General features: G+C 40.5%; 3 protein-coding genes across 4 annotated transcripts; all 3 read right to left on the bottom strand.

Moving 5' to 3' along the window:
* Positions 1–279: 279 nt before the first annotated feature.
* On the bottom strand, positions 280–3,264 carry LOC125298205 (CMRF35-like molecule 1). Its single transcript, XM_048248907.1, has 6 exons — positions 3,131–3,264; positions 2,586–2,906; positions 2,004–2,129; positions 1,780–1,878; positions 1,186–1,235; positions 280–848 (listed from the first exon to the last, which is right to left on the bottom strand). The coding sequence occupies exons 1-6, from the start codon at positions 3,240–3,242 to the stop codon at positions 567–569; spliced, it is 990 nt and encodes a 329-aa protein (XP_048104864.1). The 5' UTR covers positions 3,243–3,264; the 3' UTR covers positions 280–566.
* A 2,081-nt stretch (positions 3,265–5,345) lies between these two features.
* Positions 5,346–8,471, bottom strand: LOC125297864 (zinc finger protein 239-like). 2 transcript variants are annotated; one of them, XM_048248396.1, is made up of 3 exons: positions 8,404–8,471; positions 7,413–7,608; positions 5,346–6,286 (listed from the first exon to the last, which is right to left on the bottom strand). In XM_048248396.1, the coding sequence occupies exons 1-3, from the start codon at positions 8,452–8,454 to the stop codon at positions 5,523–5,525; spliced, it is 1,011 nt and encodes a 336-aa protein (XP_048104353.1). In that variant the 5' UTR covers positions 8,455–8,471; the 3' UTR covers positions 5,346–5,522. The 2 variants fall into 2 exon arrangements, with proteins under 2 accessions (XP_048104353.1, XP_048104354.1); XM_048248397.1 differs by having other exon boundaries at positions 7,413–7,515; positions 8,404–8,468.
* A 2,060-nt stretch (positions 8,472–10,531) lies between these two features.
* On the bottom strand, positions 10,532–14,216 carry LOC125298261 (mitotic spindle assembly checkpoint protein MAD1-like). The gene is made up of 5 exons (XM_048248964.1): positions 13,808–14,216; positions 12,773–12,865; positions 12,394–12,573; positions 11,010–11,080; positions 10,532–10,640 (listed from the first exon to the last, which is right to left on the bottom strand). The coding sequence occupies exons 1-5, from the start codon at positions 13,922–13,924 to the stop codon at positions 10,532–10,534; spliced, it is 570 nt and encodes a 189-aa protein (XP_048104921.1). The 5' UTR covers positions 13,925–14,216.
* Between the last annotated feature and the right edge of the window lie 6,702 nt (positions 14,217–20,918).

The raw sequence follows: 20,918 nt of genomic DNA, 5'->3' as shown, positions 1-20,918 counted from the left end.
AGCCTGTCCACTTGCACATACAGAGTTTGTCTCTGACATGGACTCTCTTATCAAACTCTTTTTGGCTCTTATCAGAGCCTGATAAGCTAGATACACTGATAATCAATGTGCATACTGTTTGCTTACAGTATATTTACCAATGCATGAACAAACAATCTTGACCTACTGTAAAGTACTGTATTCATCTAAAAGATGTGGTTATAATATCCGTAATCAATAAATCAAAGTACACGGAATGTTGTTTTTTCTTCAGAAATATGTGAATTATAAAATCAACTGTGAACTGTGACATTACAACATGCAATGATACAATTGTGACACTATATGGAGGTGGAGCTTTTAATAACATACAGACAGACTCTTTTGGCTATAGGTCTTCTTTTCAACATGTCAATCAAAATGTGAAGAAACAATTGTTAAAAAAGTAGTCAATCTGGTCAAAATCAATGTGTTTAAATGACCGTTTTAGTAGAGTTGTTTTCCACTGAGTAGGCCTAGATCTTGTTTATGATTTGTACAGTCACTGGACAACATTCACATTGCACAAATGCAGTGGATTCACAGATTCATTGACGTTTCACAGATGCATAGTTACATGAGTTGTCATCTCTACCTGTACTTATGGCAGAGGACCTGTGTGTGCGGTCATTAAACACACACCTAGCATAAGTCGGAGTGTCTGCAGATATATCTGCACCCTGTACAGAGGCGTACGTAGGGGAATCAGAGGGGATTGTGGGTAGTTGTGCGGTGGCGTAAACCGTGCTAAGTGTAGATTCAGCGGTCCCCGAATTAGCATGCAGTCTAACGTCTTTAACTTCATCATAGGATGCTTCTGCGTTGCCAACCTAGAGAGAAAGCAACGAGAGGGAGAATTCAAGGGCATATATAGAATCTCAAATGTGGGTTTAATCATCGTGTTTTCTACTTTCCCCTTATAGACCCTTTCAAGAGAGTTCCATTATCCGCATCATAGTTGGCCCCACAAGACTTCCGTTTTAACATTCCATATGTTATCTTAATGCAGAGGAAGTAGGTTGGGGCCCAAATACAACGTTCAAGCATTGTTTTTGTTTTTATTGATGAAAGGGTCCATAATTATTTGCTGTAGACAGTCTTGCCATTACCATAGAAAAGGGAAATAATAAGAAGAAAAAAAGGAAACTGATCACAACTGAATATCACCTGTGTATTGTTCTCTTCAGTTGCCATCATCATGGTAGACATCTTGGACACTTAGAAACAAACAAACAAGCAAAAGAATAACAAACATACAAAAGAAAGCCTTTTCGAAATTCAAAGCCTTTTAGCGCTAAGACGGTATACGTTAGTCCAAAACCATCTAAACAGGTAATGGATCGGTAGTGCAGTTGTATTTCAGGCACACACTGGCAATGGCAGAGAAATCATTCTCCATATTACAAGTCAGTGTAGCATCAGAGTGAGTTTGAAGCTGTTTGTTGTTTTAAGGCAAAAAAACAACACTGTGTTGCTTTAACACTAGTCATACAGGAACACAACAATGACAAAAAGGATCGTCACTTGACCTGACAACCTTCACAATGCACTTGATGCACTTTTTTTGAAATTCAGTCTTTAGACATTACGGGGAACCATTGAACCGCTGCATCATCTATTATCCCTTATAGCATGAAGAGGTGTTTAAATATGTGTTAACTGACTATTTTATCTATCTATCTATCTATCTATCTATCTATCTATCTATCTATCTATTGTGTGTGTGGGGGTGCACATGTATTTTTGCAATAATAAACATACCCTGTGTGTTGTACCTCTTACATCTACAGATGATGATGATGATGGTAATGGTGATAAGAACTGCTCCACTCACAGATAATGGGATGAGCAGACCAGAGCCTGAGAACAATTAACATTTAAAAACAGTGGCAGTTGTCCAAGGTGCTGATGAATATAAAAACACTGAACAGACAGCTATAGAGGACCGTTACGAAGATTTCACTGGAGGAAAAAAATCAAAATACCCATATTTAGTGCTGTTGTTGTTGTTGATGGTGATGATGATGATGAAGAAGAAGATGATGACGATAGTAATGTTTTTGGAGATGCTGATGATGGATGTATCATCGATGAGGTCGTTTGACTTGCATCTGTTACAATCACAGTCTCATTTTTCAAACTTTGATTTTGACTCACTCATTTGACTTTGACTTTATTTATCAATCATGTAAGCAAAGTTTATACAAAGACAACAGAGAAATCTTGAGGACCATGCCATTTTTAGTTGTTTTTTTAATTTAACTCATAACTTAAAAGCTACTTAATCCATAACACCAGCCGTCTACATGCACTAATGAAGTTCTATGTTTTGAGCTGGAACCCACCACTATACAAACAAAAGAAAACCTTTCCTAGTGTAACATTCCTGACTATACCAAGCCCAAAATACACCAGTTAGCATGTTACCCTTTAACAGTGCAAATCTTGTAAAGCTACTAGGTTCTGTGTCACTCTCAAAGGGTTAAAAATAATCAACATGCATAGATCATGTTTGAGGTAATTTGTAATTTGGATAATTTGTGTAAATACATGAGTGCTAAACATACCTCTTATAGTCAGCTGTACATTTGTGATCAAGGCTTTGTATTCCCCCATGTCCACTCCACACCAGTATGACCCAGCATCACTGGTGCTGAAGCTGGAGATGGACACAGTCAGGACTCCATCTCTGTTGTCATGGAGAGAGAGCTTCTCATCACCAACCCAGGTTTGGTCCTCTGGAGTTGATAGTCTGTACTTACATCCCAGATCTCCATCCTCCTTACAGAAATACTTGGGTTTGCTTTTGAACTCTTGTGGGAACTTGCAGCTGATATTAACTATTTCTCCCTCATAGGCAGACAGTTTAAGGGCCTTACAGCATGCATCTGATAAGCACACACACACACACACACACACACACACACACACACACACACACAGAGTGGAGGTCAGGAATAACAGAAACTGTACATATTGTATGTCTAATGAACCTGTAAAGACACTCAGTCACTCTATGACAAATATAAGGAAAGAGGTAGTGTTGAGACATTTTAGGAAACTAAAGAAAGATTACACATTTTTCTAAATGTTTGTAAAAGTTGACACTCACCCTCCATTATCTGCAAATCCACTTCTGTATATCTGTCGGGAAACAACTCTATATCCACAGCACATTGATATACCCCAGTGTCCTGTAGGGTCAGGTGTCTGAATCTCACCATGAAGAATCCTCCAGTGGTGTTGTCATACAGAGAGAACCTCCCATCATTCACCCACTGATATTTAAGACCATCAGTTCTAATCAGATCATCGCATTTTTTTTTTAAAACGTGTTTTTGTGTCCTTGCAGAAACACTTATTGTTCTGTTGACACTCATCGTCGTCATATCCACACTTGATAACAACAGTGCCGCCCGTGCAGCCTGTCACTTCAAAAGCGAATGTGAGGAGACCACCTGTCAATCAAACAAAACAATGAGCTCACTTCCTTCACTGAAAAACTACATTAAATTGATTGTGGATACAAAGTTCTGCCATTGTCACAAATCATGACCTAGATCAAGGACTATGTCAGTAGACGCATTGTTGTCATGTGTGTGATGGCACCAAATGCATCACATCTACAGTCTTTCTGGATTTTTCAGATGAACTAAACCAACAATACACTCAAAAAAGAATCAAATTTAGTTTGGGTTTTCAAACACATTTTCCAATTTTTATACTCAGTGATGACATTTTGAACAATAAAATATCTGGATATGCCTATTAAAACTGTATTATTATGCCTATACTGTAAATACACACCGTAAACGTGAAACATGGTAACAACATATATAATAGAGCATATATAATGTTGTGGTCAGCAAAATAAATCAAACATCATATCCACGCATACTGTTGTATGATCATGAAACATGTAGAGATCTCATGATAATAGAGCTCTATACACCAATAAGTATAATTGCCAGGCTTCAGCAAAGCAATTTGTGGTAATAGATCATTATTATTTCATAGACTTGCCTGCAATTTCTACGTAACCTGACTCACCAGCCTGTGAAGAATCTTACCTGAGCTCAGGTAGAGGTAGAGGAAGAGGAGGGAGATACAATTCCTCATGATGGTGAGGAGGAGAGCACACTCCTCTGTGCCTTGAACATAGTCAAAACCAATTATGTACCCCTGCTGTGGCTGTGCTCCTGTGTGTGGATGACATGCTTAGTCTATGTGTCTATGTGTGTGTGTGTGTGTGTGTGTGTGGGCATGTTCACGTGCAGGTATGAGTTAGTTTTAGAGCTTGAGTGCACAGGGGAGGATGCTAATCAGAGGAAGTGAGTTCTCTTCCTCCTCTTCTTTTATTGTGTGTGTGGTGTGACACAACTGAGAGAGAACTTGACATTACATTCATGTGCATACAAAAAATATGGCGTGCACCTATTTGTGGGTGTGTTTAATCGCTTTGTTTATTTTACTACAGGTATATAACACATTACTGTTGCACCCTTATGACATCAGTACACATCAGTACACACTGTTTTACCCCTTGAGAGAGGGGGACATAGAAAGAAAGAGTGTAATAGGTGAGAGAAAGAAAGAGAGTGTAATAAGTGAGAGAAAGAAAGAGTGTAATAAGTGAGAGAAAGAGTGTAATAAGTGAGAGAAAGAAAGAGTGTAATAAGTGAGAGAAAGAAAGAGTGTAATAAGTGAGAGAAAGATTGCCAGACAGACTGATAAACTGAGGGCCAGAGGGCAGACACAAAGGGAAGGTAGGAGAGAGAGACAGAACAGAGATAGACGCGTAGAGGAAGACAAGACAGGAATAAAAACCTGAGAGAGAGAGAGAGAGAGAGAGAGAGAGAGAGAGAGAGAGAGAGAGAGAGAGAGAGAGAGAGAGAGAGAGAGAGAGAGAGAGAGAGAGAGAGAGCGTGCAAGAGAGACCCCTGAGCGTTTGCCCTTGAATACCCTTCAAACCAGCCTGATCATTTCCACATAGAGAAAGCATATCTCTACCACAGACTCCCTTATCAAACTCTCCTCTCTTGCCAGAGTCTGATAAGCTAGACAAACTGATACACTGACGGAGAACAGGATCTCTACTGTGCTGGTTGAATAAATACATCAAACTCCTGTCATTCTTGTAAACATGTATATAATAATCATAACTAGATGTACCGCAGAGCGGTACAAAATATGACCGCCTCCCAGTCCAGCACATGTTTTCCACAAAAATAAGTCACGCTGAAAGGCATATATGATTCTAACTGTCTCACTGAATTGCATTATGCACACTCAATTCTCACTGGTATCTGCTAGACAACAAGATGTTGTTTGATTTGTTAGCAATTTGTTTATTGCTACCTGTTTGTAACGAGTTATTATACAGTATTATTATACAGTATTTTACACAAAAACAAACAAACTTTGAAGCAACGTATAGATAATGACAGATAGTTGGACAGGTATTGGTTCTAACAACAGATTTAATGACTGAGACACAACTGGGCTTATCCTATGTGAGTGCACTGGTGTTGTTTAAGCTGGTGCTGTGAAGTGAAACTCTCGTCGCACTGACCACAGCGGTATGGTTTCTCCCCCGCGGGAATGCGCTGGTGTCTTCTCAAGTATCCCACATCGGCAAAACGCTTGCCGCGCTGGGCACACTGCCACGGCCTCTCGGCTGCGTGAACGTGCTGGTGCAGCTTGAGGTTGTACTCGCGGTGGAAACCCTGGCCGCACTGTTGGCACCGGTAGGGTCTCTCGCCGGTGTGCGTGCGCTGGTGAGTCTTGAGGTTCCCCTTCTGGGTGAAACTCTTGCCGCACTGCGCGCACTGGTAAGGCCTCTCCCCCGTGTGAATGCGCTGGTGTGTTCTAAGCTTGCCCTCGTGGGTGAAGCTCTTGCCGCACTGCGCGCATGGGTACAGTCTCTCTCCCGTGTGAGTGCGCTGGTGCACCTTGAGGTTTCCCACGTGGGTGAAGCTCTTGCCGCACTGGAGACAGTGGTGTCGCCTCGGCCCCGAGTGACGCCACAGGTGCTGTTTCAGGATGTTCTCTCGGCTGAAACTCTTGCCACACTGGGGGCAGTGGTACGGTCTCTCCCCTGTCGGAGCGTCCGAGTCTCTCGTGAGGTCTCCCACGAGGCCGTCATCATGTGGAGAATAGGAAAAATTTCCGGACTCTTCCGGCTCTGAGGAGGAGGTGGACAAGGCAACAGTCTGCAGGGTCCAGCTGGATGCCGTGGTGGATGAGGTGGATGGGCCTGTTCGTTTCACTGGGGAAAAAAACATAAAGCACACTCGAGCATTAGCGTCTATGTTCCCTCTAAGCTGTGCATGCGTGCAGCCGCGCAGACCACTCAACATTTCCTCACACAAAATTGATCAGGCCGCGCACAAAATAAAATAATGTTAATCTGATCACTAGGGCTGCAGTTAGTCTACAAAGCCGACAACATCAATTATGACAATTTGTTGACGCAACATTTTATTGTTGACACGTCTTATTGTTATAGGCACCCTGAAAGGAATATGATAATGAAGTCCTTGGCTACTCCATGCAAGTGTTCAATAACGTTTGATGGCGCATAGTGAAAGGAAGGCCAAAAGTTTCAAATGTGTGGGAACATTTTAGTGAAATAAAGCTACAAAATAGGTTGAATTCAGACTTCGTAAAGGAGAGTCATTTCACGGCACGACGCCGATGCATGAGCATCTCAAACGCATGAACCCTAGAGCCGTCATTTAATGGATGGGTACTCTAATGGAGCTCTGGATGGGTACATTTTAGCGAGTAACTATTTCAATGATCGATGGCTTCATGAAAACCATACAGCTATAATGTTATATTGTAGTATTGATGTTAGTTTACCTGACGGGGAATAGGTCTCAAGGATGATTAGTAAGTGAACACTCGGACAGTGAACACTCTGCCAAATCAACAGAATATAGAAAATGTCCACACCGGTCCTTCTTGGATTTGCTTCCTACTTTATATGAACGATGGCATTGTACCCAACAATGATCATCTTAAGCCAATGATCATCATAAGCCATTACTTTGTAACAATTCATGCTAGATCCTTGACATGTTGCAGGGATTGGTCTACACTATTAAGGGTCTTCAACGTATATATATTTGCCAAGCTGTGCCTTGCTAAAAATGGAATGTATGAAGATGTGGAGTAATTTTGTGTGTGTGTGTGTTTTTTGTGTGTGTGTGTGTGTGTGTGTGTGTGTGTGTGTGTGTGTGTGAGTGAGTGAGTGAGTGAGTGAGTGAGTGAGTGAGTGAGTGAGTGAGTGAGTGAGAGAGAGAGTGTGTATTTATTTGTGTGTGTGTGTGTGTGTGTGTGTGTGTAAGTGTGTAAGTGTCTGTGTGTGTGTGTGTGTGAGATTCTCTTACGGGTCTCAAACGGTCCTCCATCATTGCTGTTGTTCTCCGTGTCCGTCCCCCGCTGTCCCCCGGTCCTACAGCGGTCCACCAGCTCTACGGACACCCCACCTAACTGGGCCAGATACAGAGGGTCTGACGGAGACGGAGCATACAGGCCCATTTCAGAGCTAAGAATGGGAGTCGTGCTTGATTTGTCCACTTCTACCTAAAACACATAGAGGAAGGGATAAAATATTGGCAAGGAAAAATGGCAACTTGACTATTTATCAACTATTAAACATATCCTTAGTATTCTTACTAGAAAGAAGAAAGGTACTTGCTTTAATGCAGTGGCTTACAGTGGAGCTTGTCCAATGAGATGAGTTTGCTTTGTTATTAGCATTAGCTAGTGTAATGTTGTTAGTTTTGTTGACATTAGCATCACATTTTGGTTTTATGGTTATAAGTGCATTAGCATTTCGAATTAAAGCTGCAGTTGGCAAGTCTGACAGATTGAGGGGACTTAGCCAAAATGTTGAATGTTTACAACTCTCATGCCCCTCCCCCACTACCACCGAGCACCCTCTCATCGAGTTTGTGATCATCAGTGCGCACCAGACTGCACCAGACTGTGATTGACAGTCAGATCTCACATAGTCCTGCTCTGATTGGACCAGAAGAACCAGGAGCTGTGGATTTTTGCAAAACAAATAACAGGTGGAGGTAGAAATGAGTTTTTTTTTTTTTTCTAAAACCGGCTGATTTATGTTGTTCTGTCGGAGCATAGTGTCGGTTTCAGTGAATATGATCAAATAATTCTTACCAACTGCAGCTTTAAGTGGTTTACTGTAAGTTTTATTAGCATCAGCTTGCCTGAGGTGATTTTACAATTTAATTAGTTTTAACATTAGTGCAATTGGATCTGCAGTTTTAGCAGTAGCTTGTCTGATGTTTGAAGTTGTGGCATTAGTGTGTCTTTTGTGGGGGATTTTTTACTTTTGTACACTTCCAAACACTGTACCTGTATTAGTTCAGTTTTAATGTCCGCCGCTGAAGACATGATGTGTTCCATTCTGGGGTCGGAGGTCTCTGCTGCAGAAACAGAAATGACTTACAGTACTTTTACATTCATTCATTGAGCAAAGCATTTAATGTAATTCAGCTTAATAAGAAAACATAACATAAAAAACTTTTTGGAGGCACTTTTTTAAGTAACTAGCTGAGCTGTTAATCTCTGATCAATATTCTTATTGTATGATGAACAAACACACATGCCAGTACTGCCCGACTAGGCTATACAGTCTTGTGGACCAGGTCAGAATATCACTCAGAAATGTACAAAAACAATCACCAAAAACATGAGTTAACATGCTACAGTAGCAAGCGTCATAGCAGTAACACCTCGTATTAGTGTAGGTGTGTGCATGCGTGTATATGTGTGAGTGTGAGTATGAGCGTGCGTGTGTGTGTGCGCAACTGCGCATGTATGTATGTATGTATAGTACAGGCCAAAAGTTTGGACACACCTTCTCATTCAATGCGTTTCCTTTATTTTCATGACTATTTACAATGTAGATTCATCAAAACTATTAATGAACACATGTGGAATTATGTACTTCACAAAAAAGTGTGAAATAACTGAAAACATGTCTTATATTCTAGTTTCTTCAAAGTTGCTATTTTTTTTTTTATTTAATACCATATTCAGCAAGCCATAACTTGACAAATATTCATCATTCAATGTTGTATTCATTCATAGTTTTGATGCCTTCAGTGAGAATCTACAATGTAAATACAGGGTTCTTACACATTTTCCATTTCAAAATTCCATACTTTTTCCATACTCAAATTTCCAAACTTCTCGGTAGATTTTTCTGACCATATTCGACATTGCGGCCACATCTGGTTTGGGATAACTCGGTGAAAACAAAAGTATGGACAACTGAAGTGAATTAAAAAATGACACTTAATATTCATTAATTTAGCTGGGTCATTTTTAGTTGTATCTTAGTTGTATCATAGTTGTATCTTGACGATGGGGACTGACAGTTAAAGGTAAACTATGCAGTATTGGCAATTTCCTCTTTTCTCGGTTTTTGCTTCTTTTTCGCTGGCTCTGTCATGACGAATGTCTGAGAAACTCCATCGCTACCTTTTTCTAGCTGGTGCCTGGCATGTATGTGTATTTGAATGCAGTAAATCAATTTGTTACACTCGTTATACTTCCTGACACTGAGGCCGTCGGCCCGCAGTTGCAAGGGTGGTTTTTCTGCTCACAGGCGCAAGGGGGAAGCGAGACGGCCACCATTCAACCCGAAAAAAATCATATAACCATTCCAATGACTCTGAAGCTGTTAAATGAAGGTAAATTAAGCTAAAAAACTTGCATATTAAGCTAAAAAACCTGCATAGTGTGCCTTTAAGCTACACAACAGTGTAGTGAGTGAAGTGATTAGTACTGTAGATGCAATAGTCTGGAAACACACATATTTCTCCATACCCTTGTTCTTTTTTCCATACTTATCCAGACCTGGAATTTACTAAAATCAAATTCCATACTTTTCCAGGTTTTCCATACTGCGTAGGAACCCTGTAAATAGTGTGTCCAAACTTTTGGCCTGTACTGTATGCATGTATTATGTGTATTTGTGTGTGTGTGTGTGTGTGTGGGTGTGTGTGTGTCTCTGCAGCCTTAGCGGTCGGGAAGAACCTTTCTGTGTTTTCCTTATACTTTGTCTCATGTTTCCTCAAATGTTAATATACTTATGATTTAACAAAAGAAACACCTGGGGAGCATTCCAAGTATGTGGTTTAGTGACAAACCTGGGTAAGTTAACTCAGAGTAAGTGATAAACCTCCTACAACAAAAGCCCTATGGCATTGTTTATTTAGGAGAATGAAGCCATACAGCTCTTCTATTAGGAGGTTTACCCCTTACTCTGAGTTACATTACCCCAATTCTGTTGTGGTTAGTGTGCCTTGCCATAACAGCATAAAACGCATGTGTAAAAAGGTAGATGTGCGTGCGGGTGTGTGTGTATGTGTGCGTGAGTGTGCACATACATCAACCTGAACTGGTCTCCCAACCCGCAAGTCAGTCATCTTCTCTTGGTGTGTCCCCATAGGGTCAGAAGTGGAGAGATCAAAAGTTAAAGAGGATGTGCGGGTGTGTGTGTATGTGTGCGTGAGTGTGCACATACATCAACCTTGAACTGGCTTCCCCCAACCTGCAGCCAGTCATCTTCTTCTTGGTGTGTCCTATAGGGGTCAGAAGTGGCAGAGATCAAAAGTTAAAGAGGAGGCAATGTGCAGAAAAACATGTGCAGATAATGACAGACAATGAGACATGACTTGGCCATTAAGGCTTTACATAGCAAAATAATATCCATTGTGAGTACAACCATCAGATTGTCTGTGTGTGTGTTGTGTGTGAGAGTGTGTGTCTGTGTGTTTGTGAGAGTGTGTGTGTGTCTTTGTGAGGGGGTCTGAATGTCTGTGTGTGTGTGAGAGTGTGTGTCTGTGTGAGGGGGTCTGAATGTCTGTGTGTGTGTGAGAGTGTGTGTCTGTGTGAGGGGGTCTGAATGTCTGTGTGTGTGTGTGAGTGTGTGTCTGTGTGTCTGTACGCACCTATCTTTACTCTGTTGTCTTTGAAGCCGTTGTTGAAGATCTCTCAGTTCATTCCTCAAGAAGGCCACAGTCTGTATGATTATACACACACACACACACAGGAAATCAGAAAAAACACAGCAATATGCCACATACCCAGTAAACTCCAGTGGCCATTACAGATGTTGCCCTGGAATTCACCCCTAAAGTAGGAATAGTCAAACTAAATACCGGTAACTTGAAATTAAATTAATAAGCATTGCAGCAATGGAACTACAACTCCAAGAATTCCATCCTGATGCAACTTAATGAAATGAAAGTACTCGGCTGTTCGTGCAAATTTGAAACAAAATAATCAACTTTTTACAGGCAACCAGGCTAATATATGGCTAACATATGCAACCAAGACGTACTACATGTTAAATCTTGTGCAATGTTAGTCAATTGAAAGTTATTTAATTACCGTAAAACTTCAAAAGCCGAGTCCCAAATAGACGCCAGTCACTTTTACACACCTGATGTGGCTACAAGTTTGGATAAATGCCAGTTTCAAATAGAGACCTGGTCTGTTTTTAGTTTTTGGTTGTATTTAATCTCCTACAACCTGCCAGATCATCTGTTTAAGCCAGTTCTTTGGTGCAGATTGTGCACACTAAAGTTTTGATCCAAATTGTTTGAACCTTTTTTTTTCAATATGGACTAGGCCTCTGCATTGTCTTACAATGTTCAATTCATCCCATTTTGTTTCAAATGTGCTCATTAGACAACATTCTTTTTTATGTTGTAATGACACAGATAGACTGGTAAGCATATACCTGTTTTTATTACACTGGCAACAAAACAAACAGGTTCACAAACTTTCTAGTCTTTAGTTTTTCTAGATGTGTTTCTTTCAATACTACCATGGCGACAAAGAGAAAGAAGTATGTTTGGATTATTATTTCTAACACTCGATGAACAACTTCTCTAAACACTAAACAATCTGAAAGGAATTAAAGGCCTGTCTCATATAGATGCCTGTCTCAAATACAAGCCGGAACACTTTGGCAATTGTGGAAAAGGTTTTACAGTAATTCATTCATTTAGCATATTTTCCAGCAGACATTCTGTCCGTTTATATTATTTCTGTTGCAGAACTACTACACATGAAACTGACAAATTTCCGTCTGTAGCCAGCTAACGTAAACCCTGATACATACAATCCATACTGGTACACAAAGTACATATTTTTTCATACATATACGCAGATACTGCACTTGTAGGGCACAGATACAATCCAGACAGAAACAAACTCCAAATCATATGCTTACATGACGATCATGATAGAGTGATGGACAGGTCATGACACCACACACACACACACACACACACACACACACACACACACACACACACACACACACACCTGGTTGGCTTGTGTAAGGGAGTTGTCTTTTTCCTCCAGGTGTTTCTGTAGTTCGTCAATCTTCACCTTCAGAAGGCTGTTTGACTCCGCCTGGTCTGACAATCTCTGCCTAGTTTCCACCTCCCTGTCCTCCAAACGACGAATCAACATGTAGAGCTCCCGATTCCTCTCTACTTCATGCTGACAAACACGCACACACACACACACACACACACACACACACAGACAGTAATTTCCAGTGTGGCAAATAGAATTCCATTGGTGATGACATGTGACAGATAAAGCAACATCAGTGCATTCATCCATCAACATGAGTGACATAAGTGTCAAACAGACAAACAAACAAACAAAGATGGTCCTCTGTTTGCAAGTTTCTCACCTGCAAAACTTGTGTGATGAGTTGAGTGGCCTTCTCGAGGTCAATGCAGGCTCGCTTGTGAGTGATGTCCATATGCTGAGCAATCTCGTCCATCTACACACACACACACACACACACTCATATTGGAGTCTATGAATGTACTGAGCTGTACTGACACACTGATGAGGCAATTCTGTTATGTGTATAATTCTTCTAATAAACTTTGTAGGCTACATTTTTGAAACATGGATCATTGACTGGGTGTGGGGGTATTATTCTAGAGTAGAGCTAAAGCCTACCCCTCACCACTCCTGTGAACAGATGGACTTCAGCAGGACAGGTCACATATTTTGATAGGCTACTGTCAAATTATGTCACTGTAACTGCAGAAAAAAATGCTGTGGAGGTCACTAACTGCCTCCTTAAGTTTGTTTATCAGTTTGAGGTGCCAAAAAGTATATTAACAGACAATGGCAAGGAGTTTGTCAATAATGTAAATAAAGTGTTTGCTGATGTCAATGACAATGTACAATATCAGTCCATTTCTGCAGAGTTATAGTGGGGTAACATAATTTGACAGTAGGCCTATCAACATATGTGACCTGTCCTGCTGAAGTCCACCTCTTCACTGGAGTGGTGGGGTAGGCTTTAGCTCTACTCTATAGAGATAGTATAGAGAGCGAAGATACACAGGCAGGCATGTGGAGTAATACATCCACACCCAGACAATGTTCCATGTTTCAAAGATGTGTTCAGAAGTGTATTAGAAGAATTACATACATAACAGAATTGCCTCATCAGTGTGTCAGTACAGCTCAGTACATTCATAGACTCCAATAAAACAGCGCCCTCTAGAGTCACAAAATTCGACAGGTCACAGAATTTGGTGCAACACCGGGATTTTCAGTAGGATGAATAGATTCTAGCTCAGTTTGGCCAGATAACCTAAATTCCCAACGCATGCAATACAGCTAGCCTAATATTTTGCACATAGTGTTACCATCTCAACAATCTATCTTTACATTCCAGCAAACTAGAATCACCCCAACTACCCACCTTTTCCGTGTCGTCCTCTGGTCCTCTCTGTTTTCTCGCGCTGCCTGTTTGTTGCGATGGCAAGAGCTCAAAGCGCGAAATGAAGCTCTTTAGTCTGCACTCTGTCAGATTCTGCATTGTGCTTTGTTGCCAAAATTTTTAAAATGTTAAGTTAACTTCATAAAAAAAGCCTGGCGAAACCACACCACCACACGCGCACATTTTAGTCTCTTCAACCTTCTGAAAGAAACCAAACTTAGCCTACATGACTGGACACAAATATCCCAGTGTTAACTCTCAACGACAGCAGCAAGGTTTTCTTTCTTTCCTTTTTTGTTTAAGATTTAATCCCTTTGAAGTTGTGAGACGGGACATACAGTAACATAACGCGGTTGTGTGTGGTTTGTTTTGATGCTGTGTGTGGAGCCTGCTTCGCCGTCTGACGCGATTGTAAGGTTTAGTCGAAGCTACTGTCTTACCGCCCTCTGGCGTACAGGATGAAAAATCAGATTCGTTTTCTGAAGGATGAAGGTACCCTGCAAGGTATCAGGTAGGCTAGGCTAACTCAGGGGGTTGCTGTAATGGCATTCTCTCACGTGTGAATACACATTTTTGAAGAAAGAAAAATAATGCAAAACTGTTCTAGTATGATCATTTTAATCAATATTTTTTGTAATACAGCCACTGCACTGCAGTTTGTAGCTAAATCATCTAATTCATTGCCATATAGCCTACAAGAAAATAAAGGTCTGGTTTATAGTGCAGAAGTGATCTCCAAAAAGCTGTAATAGAAATGGCCAGATAATAGCCTACTTGAAACCATAGGCGACCCTTTTACTGGTTTTAGAGTTTTGGGTCTAATATAATAGACTTATTCAATAAACTAATATAATTATTCAATAAACTAATGCCTAAATGTTTTTTGGGGGGATTATTCAACAGAATAGGTGTATCATGCATTTTGACTGACATGACTGTAGCAATTGATAATGTAAAACAATTGACAATTGTACACAAAAAATTGCATGAATGTGTAAGAGCATTTGTCATTTGTTAGAACTAGAAGTGGTTAAATGATGTGGAGACTGAACTAATAGTTTTGAGGATTTAAATTCTGATCTGAGAAATGCACCAAGGCAACTGAGAAAAACTGTAACAGGCTTTTCATTGTGTTGTCTATAAACATAAACTTTGTGCATACAGCTGCATATTCCTTCCTACGCGCAGACAGGGCAGGACAGGGCACATTTCAATATCAATAACATACAGTTTTGTCAGTCGCTACTGTATATTCATTATGAGCATGAGTATATATTTATATAATGCTACATGGGTTCTGTATTTATGTAAAGTGTTACAAAATGCAAACCTCTTGCCTGCTGCAGTCTCTCCCACGGCTGGGGTACCTATACTGACTCAGACACTGTAGGAAGATGAGGAAGGCAAAGAGAAAAGATGAAGCACACACAGGCTAATCAGACCTCTCACTCATTTACCATTGATACTCCGCATACCATGGTAAGCCTCAGAACGCATCATTCTGTAGCCTACTCTTAGACACAACACAAGCAGAGACTTTCTAATGTGGAGACACAGCACTCAACTACAAAAAATACTTAATAGAAATGCATGGGGCTAGTTTGTCACGCCAATATGGCTGTTGTCTACACATATCCCACCCCTTCCTCGGCAAAACGTCGACATGTGAATACATTGAGCCAATCGTGGTGTGATGTGAATACATTGAGCCAATCATATGGTGTGTTGTGAAGACATTGTGCCAATCATGTGTTGTGATCTCGCCGCTGGAGCAAGATTGATGTTGTGAAGCCTTGCGCACGCACATTTCTGCTGAAATGGATGCCCGACGAGTGCCCAAAAAGCGTTGTCATATGGCCGCCGAGTGGAGGGACTTGCTATATATTTTACGACACTCCTCAATCGGTCAGTCTGCCGTTTCCTCTTTCCTCATAATTTTAGTTTAGTTTATTTGTCAGGGGCCATGTACAGTTCAAGCTAATTTACATCTGTGGTCCTTTGCATCATCTAAAATGTCAATGTCATGCTAAGCCTTATCATATATCATGATGTAATTAAGGCCATAGAATACAACTTCCTCATCAATGGAATGTCCTTAAAATGATGGACGCAATTCTCAAGTGACAAAGCCTATACCAGGCCCATAAGTGAAGGAAAGAGTTCATACGTGGAAGGTGCTGATAGATGCACATTACGTTGTTAACTGCTGTGTATTTTCACAGAAAGAGGAAGTGCTAATAATGCTTTTTTCCACTGCGTGTGTGTGTGTGTGTGTGTGTGTGTATGTGTGTGTGTGTAGGTGTGTGTGTGAGTGTGTGTGTGTGTGTGCGTTTGGTATGATTAGCTGTTTTGTGTACATACATGTGTGGGTGTTCAGTGTACCATGTGTCATCTTTCTCTTGCATCTCCAGATGATGATGATGATGATGATGATGATGATCAGTGCTGTTACACTCAAAGATACTGGGACGACCAGATACACGCCTGGAGAAGGGACAGACAGACAGACCAAAAAATACTGGTAGAGCAAATTTCATATATATATATATATTTATGATAAAATATACAGTTTATCAAAGTGCAAATAGATTGTACTAGATAAAGCATTTGTTGGTAGTGATGGTGATTTTGTTGCTGCTGTTGATGATAATGAAGATGATGTTGATGAAGATGATGTTGATGAAGATGACGAAGATATATTCGTCATTTGACTGGCTTCTGTGGGAACTAATGTATGTTTTCCTGAAGTAGAAAAAACATTGATGTTGTGTGTATAGTCAAGGGGGGTATAGTCAAGCCAAAATACATGTAACCAAATCACTTACCCACAAACAAGATGAACCTTGTGTAGTTGGCAGGTTTCCATTTTCTGTCAAATTCGCACCAGTATATCCCAGAATCCTCTGCTGTCAGGCCTTTCATCTCCACCTTGAAGTTCCTAGTGACATCATCGTCAAAAGCAGAGAACATTCCATTGACCAACCAGGTACTCGTCTTCTTGACAGTGATTTGATCCACACAGTCTCTCACAGGACTCTCTTCCCTGCAGAAGAACTTTTCCTTGTCTTCATAGCCTCGTGGGTAAGGGCAGCTGATGTTGGCTGTGTCTCCCTCAAAGAGTCCAGTCATATTGATGGTGTTCATACAGGTCAGACAGAGTTGCATCAACGGCCTTTTAAAAACTAAACAATGTCATAGTCACACATACTGTATGATAGAACAACATTGATTTAGTTTTTTTTTTTTTTTTTTGAAAAACATTGCCATGCAGATTTCAGATACAAGTATTTGAAGTGATCATAAAGTGAGTGAAATTGGTGTGTTGAACTTACTGGTTGAAGTCAGCTGTACATTTGTGATCAAGGCCTCATAATCCCCCATGTCCACTCAACATCAGTATGACCCAGCATCACTGGCGCTGAAGCTGGAGATGGACACAGTCAGGACTCCATCTCTGTTGTCATGGAGAGAGAGCTTCTCATCACCAACCCAGGTTTGGTCCTCTGGAGTTGATAGTCTGTACTTACATCCCAGATCTCCATCCTCCTTACAGAAATACTTGGGTTTGCTTTTGAACTCTTGTGGGAACTTGCAGCTGATATTCACTGTTTCTCCCTCATAGGCAGACAGTTTAAGGGCTTTGTTACAGCAATCATCTGATCACTACATGAGAGAGAGAGAGAGAGAGAGAGAGAGAGAGAGAGAGAGAGAGAGAGAGAGAGAGAGAGAGAGAGAGAGAGAGAGAGAGAGAGAGAGTTTAAGTTTGAGTTTAAGCACACAGATAAAGCACATGATGAATTGGTTAATGAAAAGGTTGAATGATACTGTATATTAATAGAAACTTTTCATATACATCACACAATTTACATGTGCATGTAATATGAGGTGCACACATTATTTATGGTGACCCAGACATATGGTATGGTATGATATTGTTTGTTCACTTATTTGGGTAACTAATAGAGCCTTATTCAGGTAATTAATATGACATGGTTAAAGAAAGCTATTATATTTAGAACATACTTGGTTTAGTAATGTTTGTAATCTTAATACTCACCCTCCATTATGTTCAAATCCACTTCTGTATATATGTCGATAGAAAACCCTAAATCCACAGCACAGTGATATTCCCCAGTGTCCTGTAGGGTCAGGTGTCTGAATCTCACCATGAAGAATCCTCCAGTGGTGTTGTCATACAGAGAGAACCTCTCAGTGTTCACCCACTGATTTTTAAGGTCAGTCTTAATTAGATCAGTGCATCCAAATGTTGCTCTGCCATCACAGAAATACTTCTCATTCTGTTGATACTCATAGTCGTATTTACACTTGATGACAACAGCTCCACCAGTGTAGCCTGTCACTCTCAACATGAGCACACCACCTGTCAATCAACCAAAATAACATGCTCCTGTGAACTACAATCAAATCTGCATACAGTTATCACACATCATATCCTCATGTACATTATCTGTATTCTGTCAAATGGCACAAAGTGCAGAGAAGGAAGGGAGAGCGTTTGAAAGAAATCTTGGAGTCTCAAGTACCTTTTGGTCCAAGTAAATTTGTGTGTGATTTAATGATGGTGGAATCAATAAAATGTGTACCGAAGAGGAAAACTACGAAAACGGCGCAACGGCTCGGTTACTAAAACACACCTGATGCCAAAGGACTCAAATAGTACCTTACCAGCAGGCCCCCACAGCAGTCACATCTTTAGACAATATTATTTGGGCACACTGGATTTTCATGTGAAGTACTGTAACGTAAATCGACATAAACCTCATCTCATCTCAAATCTCCTCACATCTCATGCTGAAGGCCATGTGCAGTGCCTCTTCTGAAGCTCTCTCTCTCTCTATCTCTCTCTTTCTCTTCTGCACTAGTGTAACACAGTCATGTCCTCTTGTGTGATAACCAGTTCTGTCGGAGCAGAGGGACTATGAGAAATGAAAGCAGCAGTGGTCTGTCTCAACGTCACTCTGCAGTGAAGACACTTACCTGAACTCAGGTAGAGGAGAAGGAGGAAGGTTAGTGTCTTCATCCTTAAGATGAACAGGAGGCTTTTATTGTGTCCTTTGGCGTAGCTCAGTGAGACAACATGAGAAGTCAATCTAACGACACGGATAAAGACACTGTCATATGAGCGGTGGATGAGTGTGTAATTTTCACACGTTATTTGGTCTTGTGTGGTTTGGCTACTCCTTCCTGTGTGTAACCCTTGGCAAATGTACTGGCCATGCTGACCAACTAAAAGGGTGAAGAGTGTGTGTGTGTGTGTTTGAGAGAGAGAGAGAGAGAGAGAAACGGTTAGCTTCGCATTATTGTTTTCTCACACAGTTTAATGCTTCTTTGGATACTTCCCTGGATACAGGCCATTGCCCCACAGGAGCCACATGGGCAGATCTATGGGGTATCGCTGCATAGGGAGACATTTTTACATATTCCCTTTGCAAAATGTCAAAAAAGAGAAAATATTCAGTGAACTATAACTACACATTCATGTCAAAACATATAAGGTCATCCCTCACAACAGTTCTGGAAAAAATGGCCTGAACGCTGAACTTATCTCCCAGGCTGAATTTAATGACTGGCACTTGAGATGAGACTTGATGGGGAACATAAAAGAGTGGTGACCACAAAAGAACAGCAATACTAATATTGTTACAGTGTTTAAGTGTTGAGCCCTGTGTGTGTAGGAAAGTGTATGTGATCATGGGAGAGTTTTTCAGATAGAAACACATGACACACAGTCTTGTGCCACCTAGTGATGAAATAGGGGAACTATTTGCTTGTGGAATCTGTGAGTGAACTCATAAGGGGGGAAGGACATACAAGAGTGGTGACCACAAAGGAACTAATATTGTGAACACAGTGACCACCAGTCAACATGACCGCAATGTCATGGCTGTTTATTTCCTGGGAGTATTGAACAGAAAAAGAGATCTGCAATCAAACCAATTCACGTCCACTTTATGTCTAAATAGATAGATAGATAGATAGATAAATAAATAGATAGATAGATGGTCTGCTCTGGTAGTTGAAGTGCTGGTGTTGGGAAGTGTGAGAGAGACACCTAGTGGTCACTATACGCCACATGATATTACTGTTGCCATGGCTGCATGTGTTCTCCTCTGTCCTCTGTCCTCTGTGTATCTGATCAAGTCTGATCGACAGCTCATCTCTCCTGATTTACTGTACTAATAGTATAGGAGATTAATCTGTGTTAGTTATCTGTGTAAGTTCCACACATGCTAAAGAGAGACAGAGAGAGAGAGATTTCAGAGGACATGTAGTCTCATCGGGCAGATCTATGGGGTGCACAGATATTTCAGAGGACATGTAGCCTCATGGACAGATCTATGGGGTGGTGTGCAAATATTACATTTGTCCATATTCCATTTGCATGACTTTAAAAAATGATCAAATATTCTGTTGGCTATAACTACACATTTAGGATACTTAACATTCCCCCTGTACATGTCAGGCCAGGTTTTCATTGAGACTCAGATGATCTCTCTTCTCTTTCAGCTTCTCCAGCAATAACACAGTGAGATGAGGGGATACACTAAGCACACTGTGAGAGAGCAGGCTATTATGTCTGTGTGTGTGTGAGTGTGTGTATGTGTATGTGTGTGTGTGTGTGTGTGTGTGTGTGTGTGTGTGTGTATATATATATATATATATATATATATATATATATATATATATATATATATATATATATCGTGTGTGTGTGTGTGTATATATATGCACTGTAAAAAATAATAAGTAATGGTTACTTGAAAAAAGGGTGGAAACTCGTTGCCTTAAATAAGTTAAGTAAACAAAACTTTTCTCTTCCAAGTTATGTTTACTTGATGTCTACAAGTAATGCTTACTTAGAAGAAGTTATCCTTACTTAAGACTTTAAAGTTCTGGTTACTTACTTCCAACTAGTAAAGTTTACTTCATGCCCTCAAGTAAAGCTTACTTGAAACAAAGTTGTATTTACTACTGTTAAATGAGTTACCCTTACTTTAAGTTGTAAAGGGTACTTTATGTTGGATAGTAAAGTTTACTTGCAGAATATACACAAATAGTTGGCACTATTAGA

This window comes from Alosa alosa, chromosome 7, assembly GCF_017589495.1.
Source record: "Alosa alosa isolate M-15738 ecotype Scorff River chromosome 7, AALO_Geno_1.1, whole genome shotgun sequence".
Taxonomy (NCBI): domain Eukaryota; kingdom Metazoa; phylum Chordata; class Actinopteri; order Clupeiformes; family Clupeidae; genus Alosa; species Alosa alosa.
This window is presented reverse-complemented; position numbering and strand designations above follow the sequence as displayed.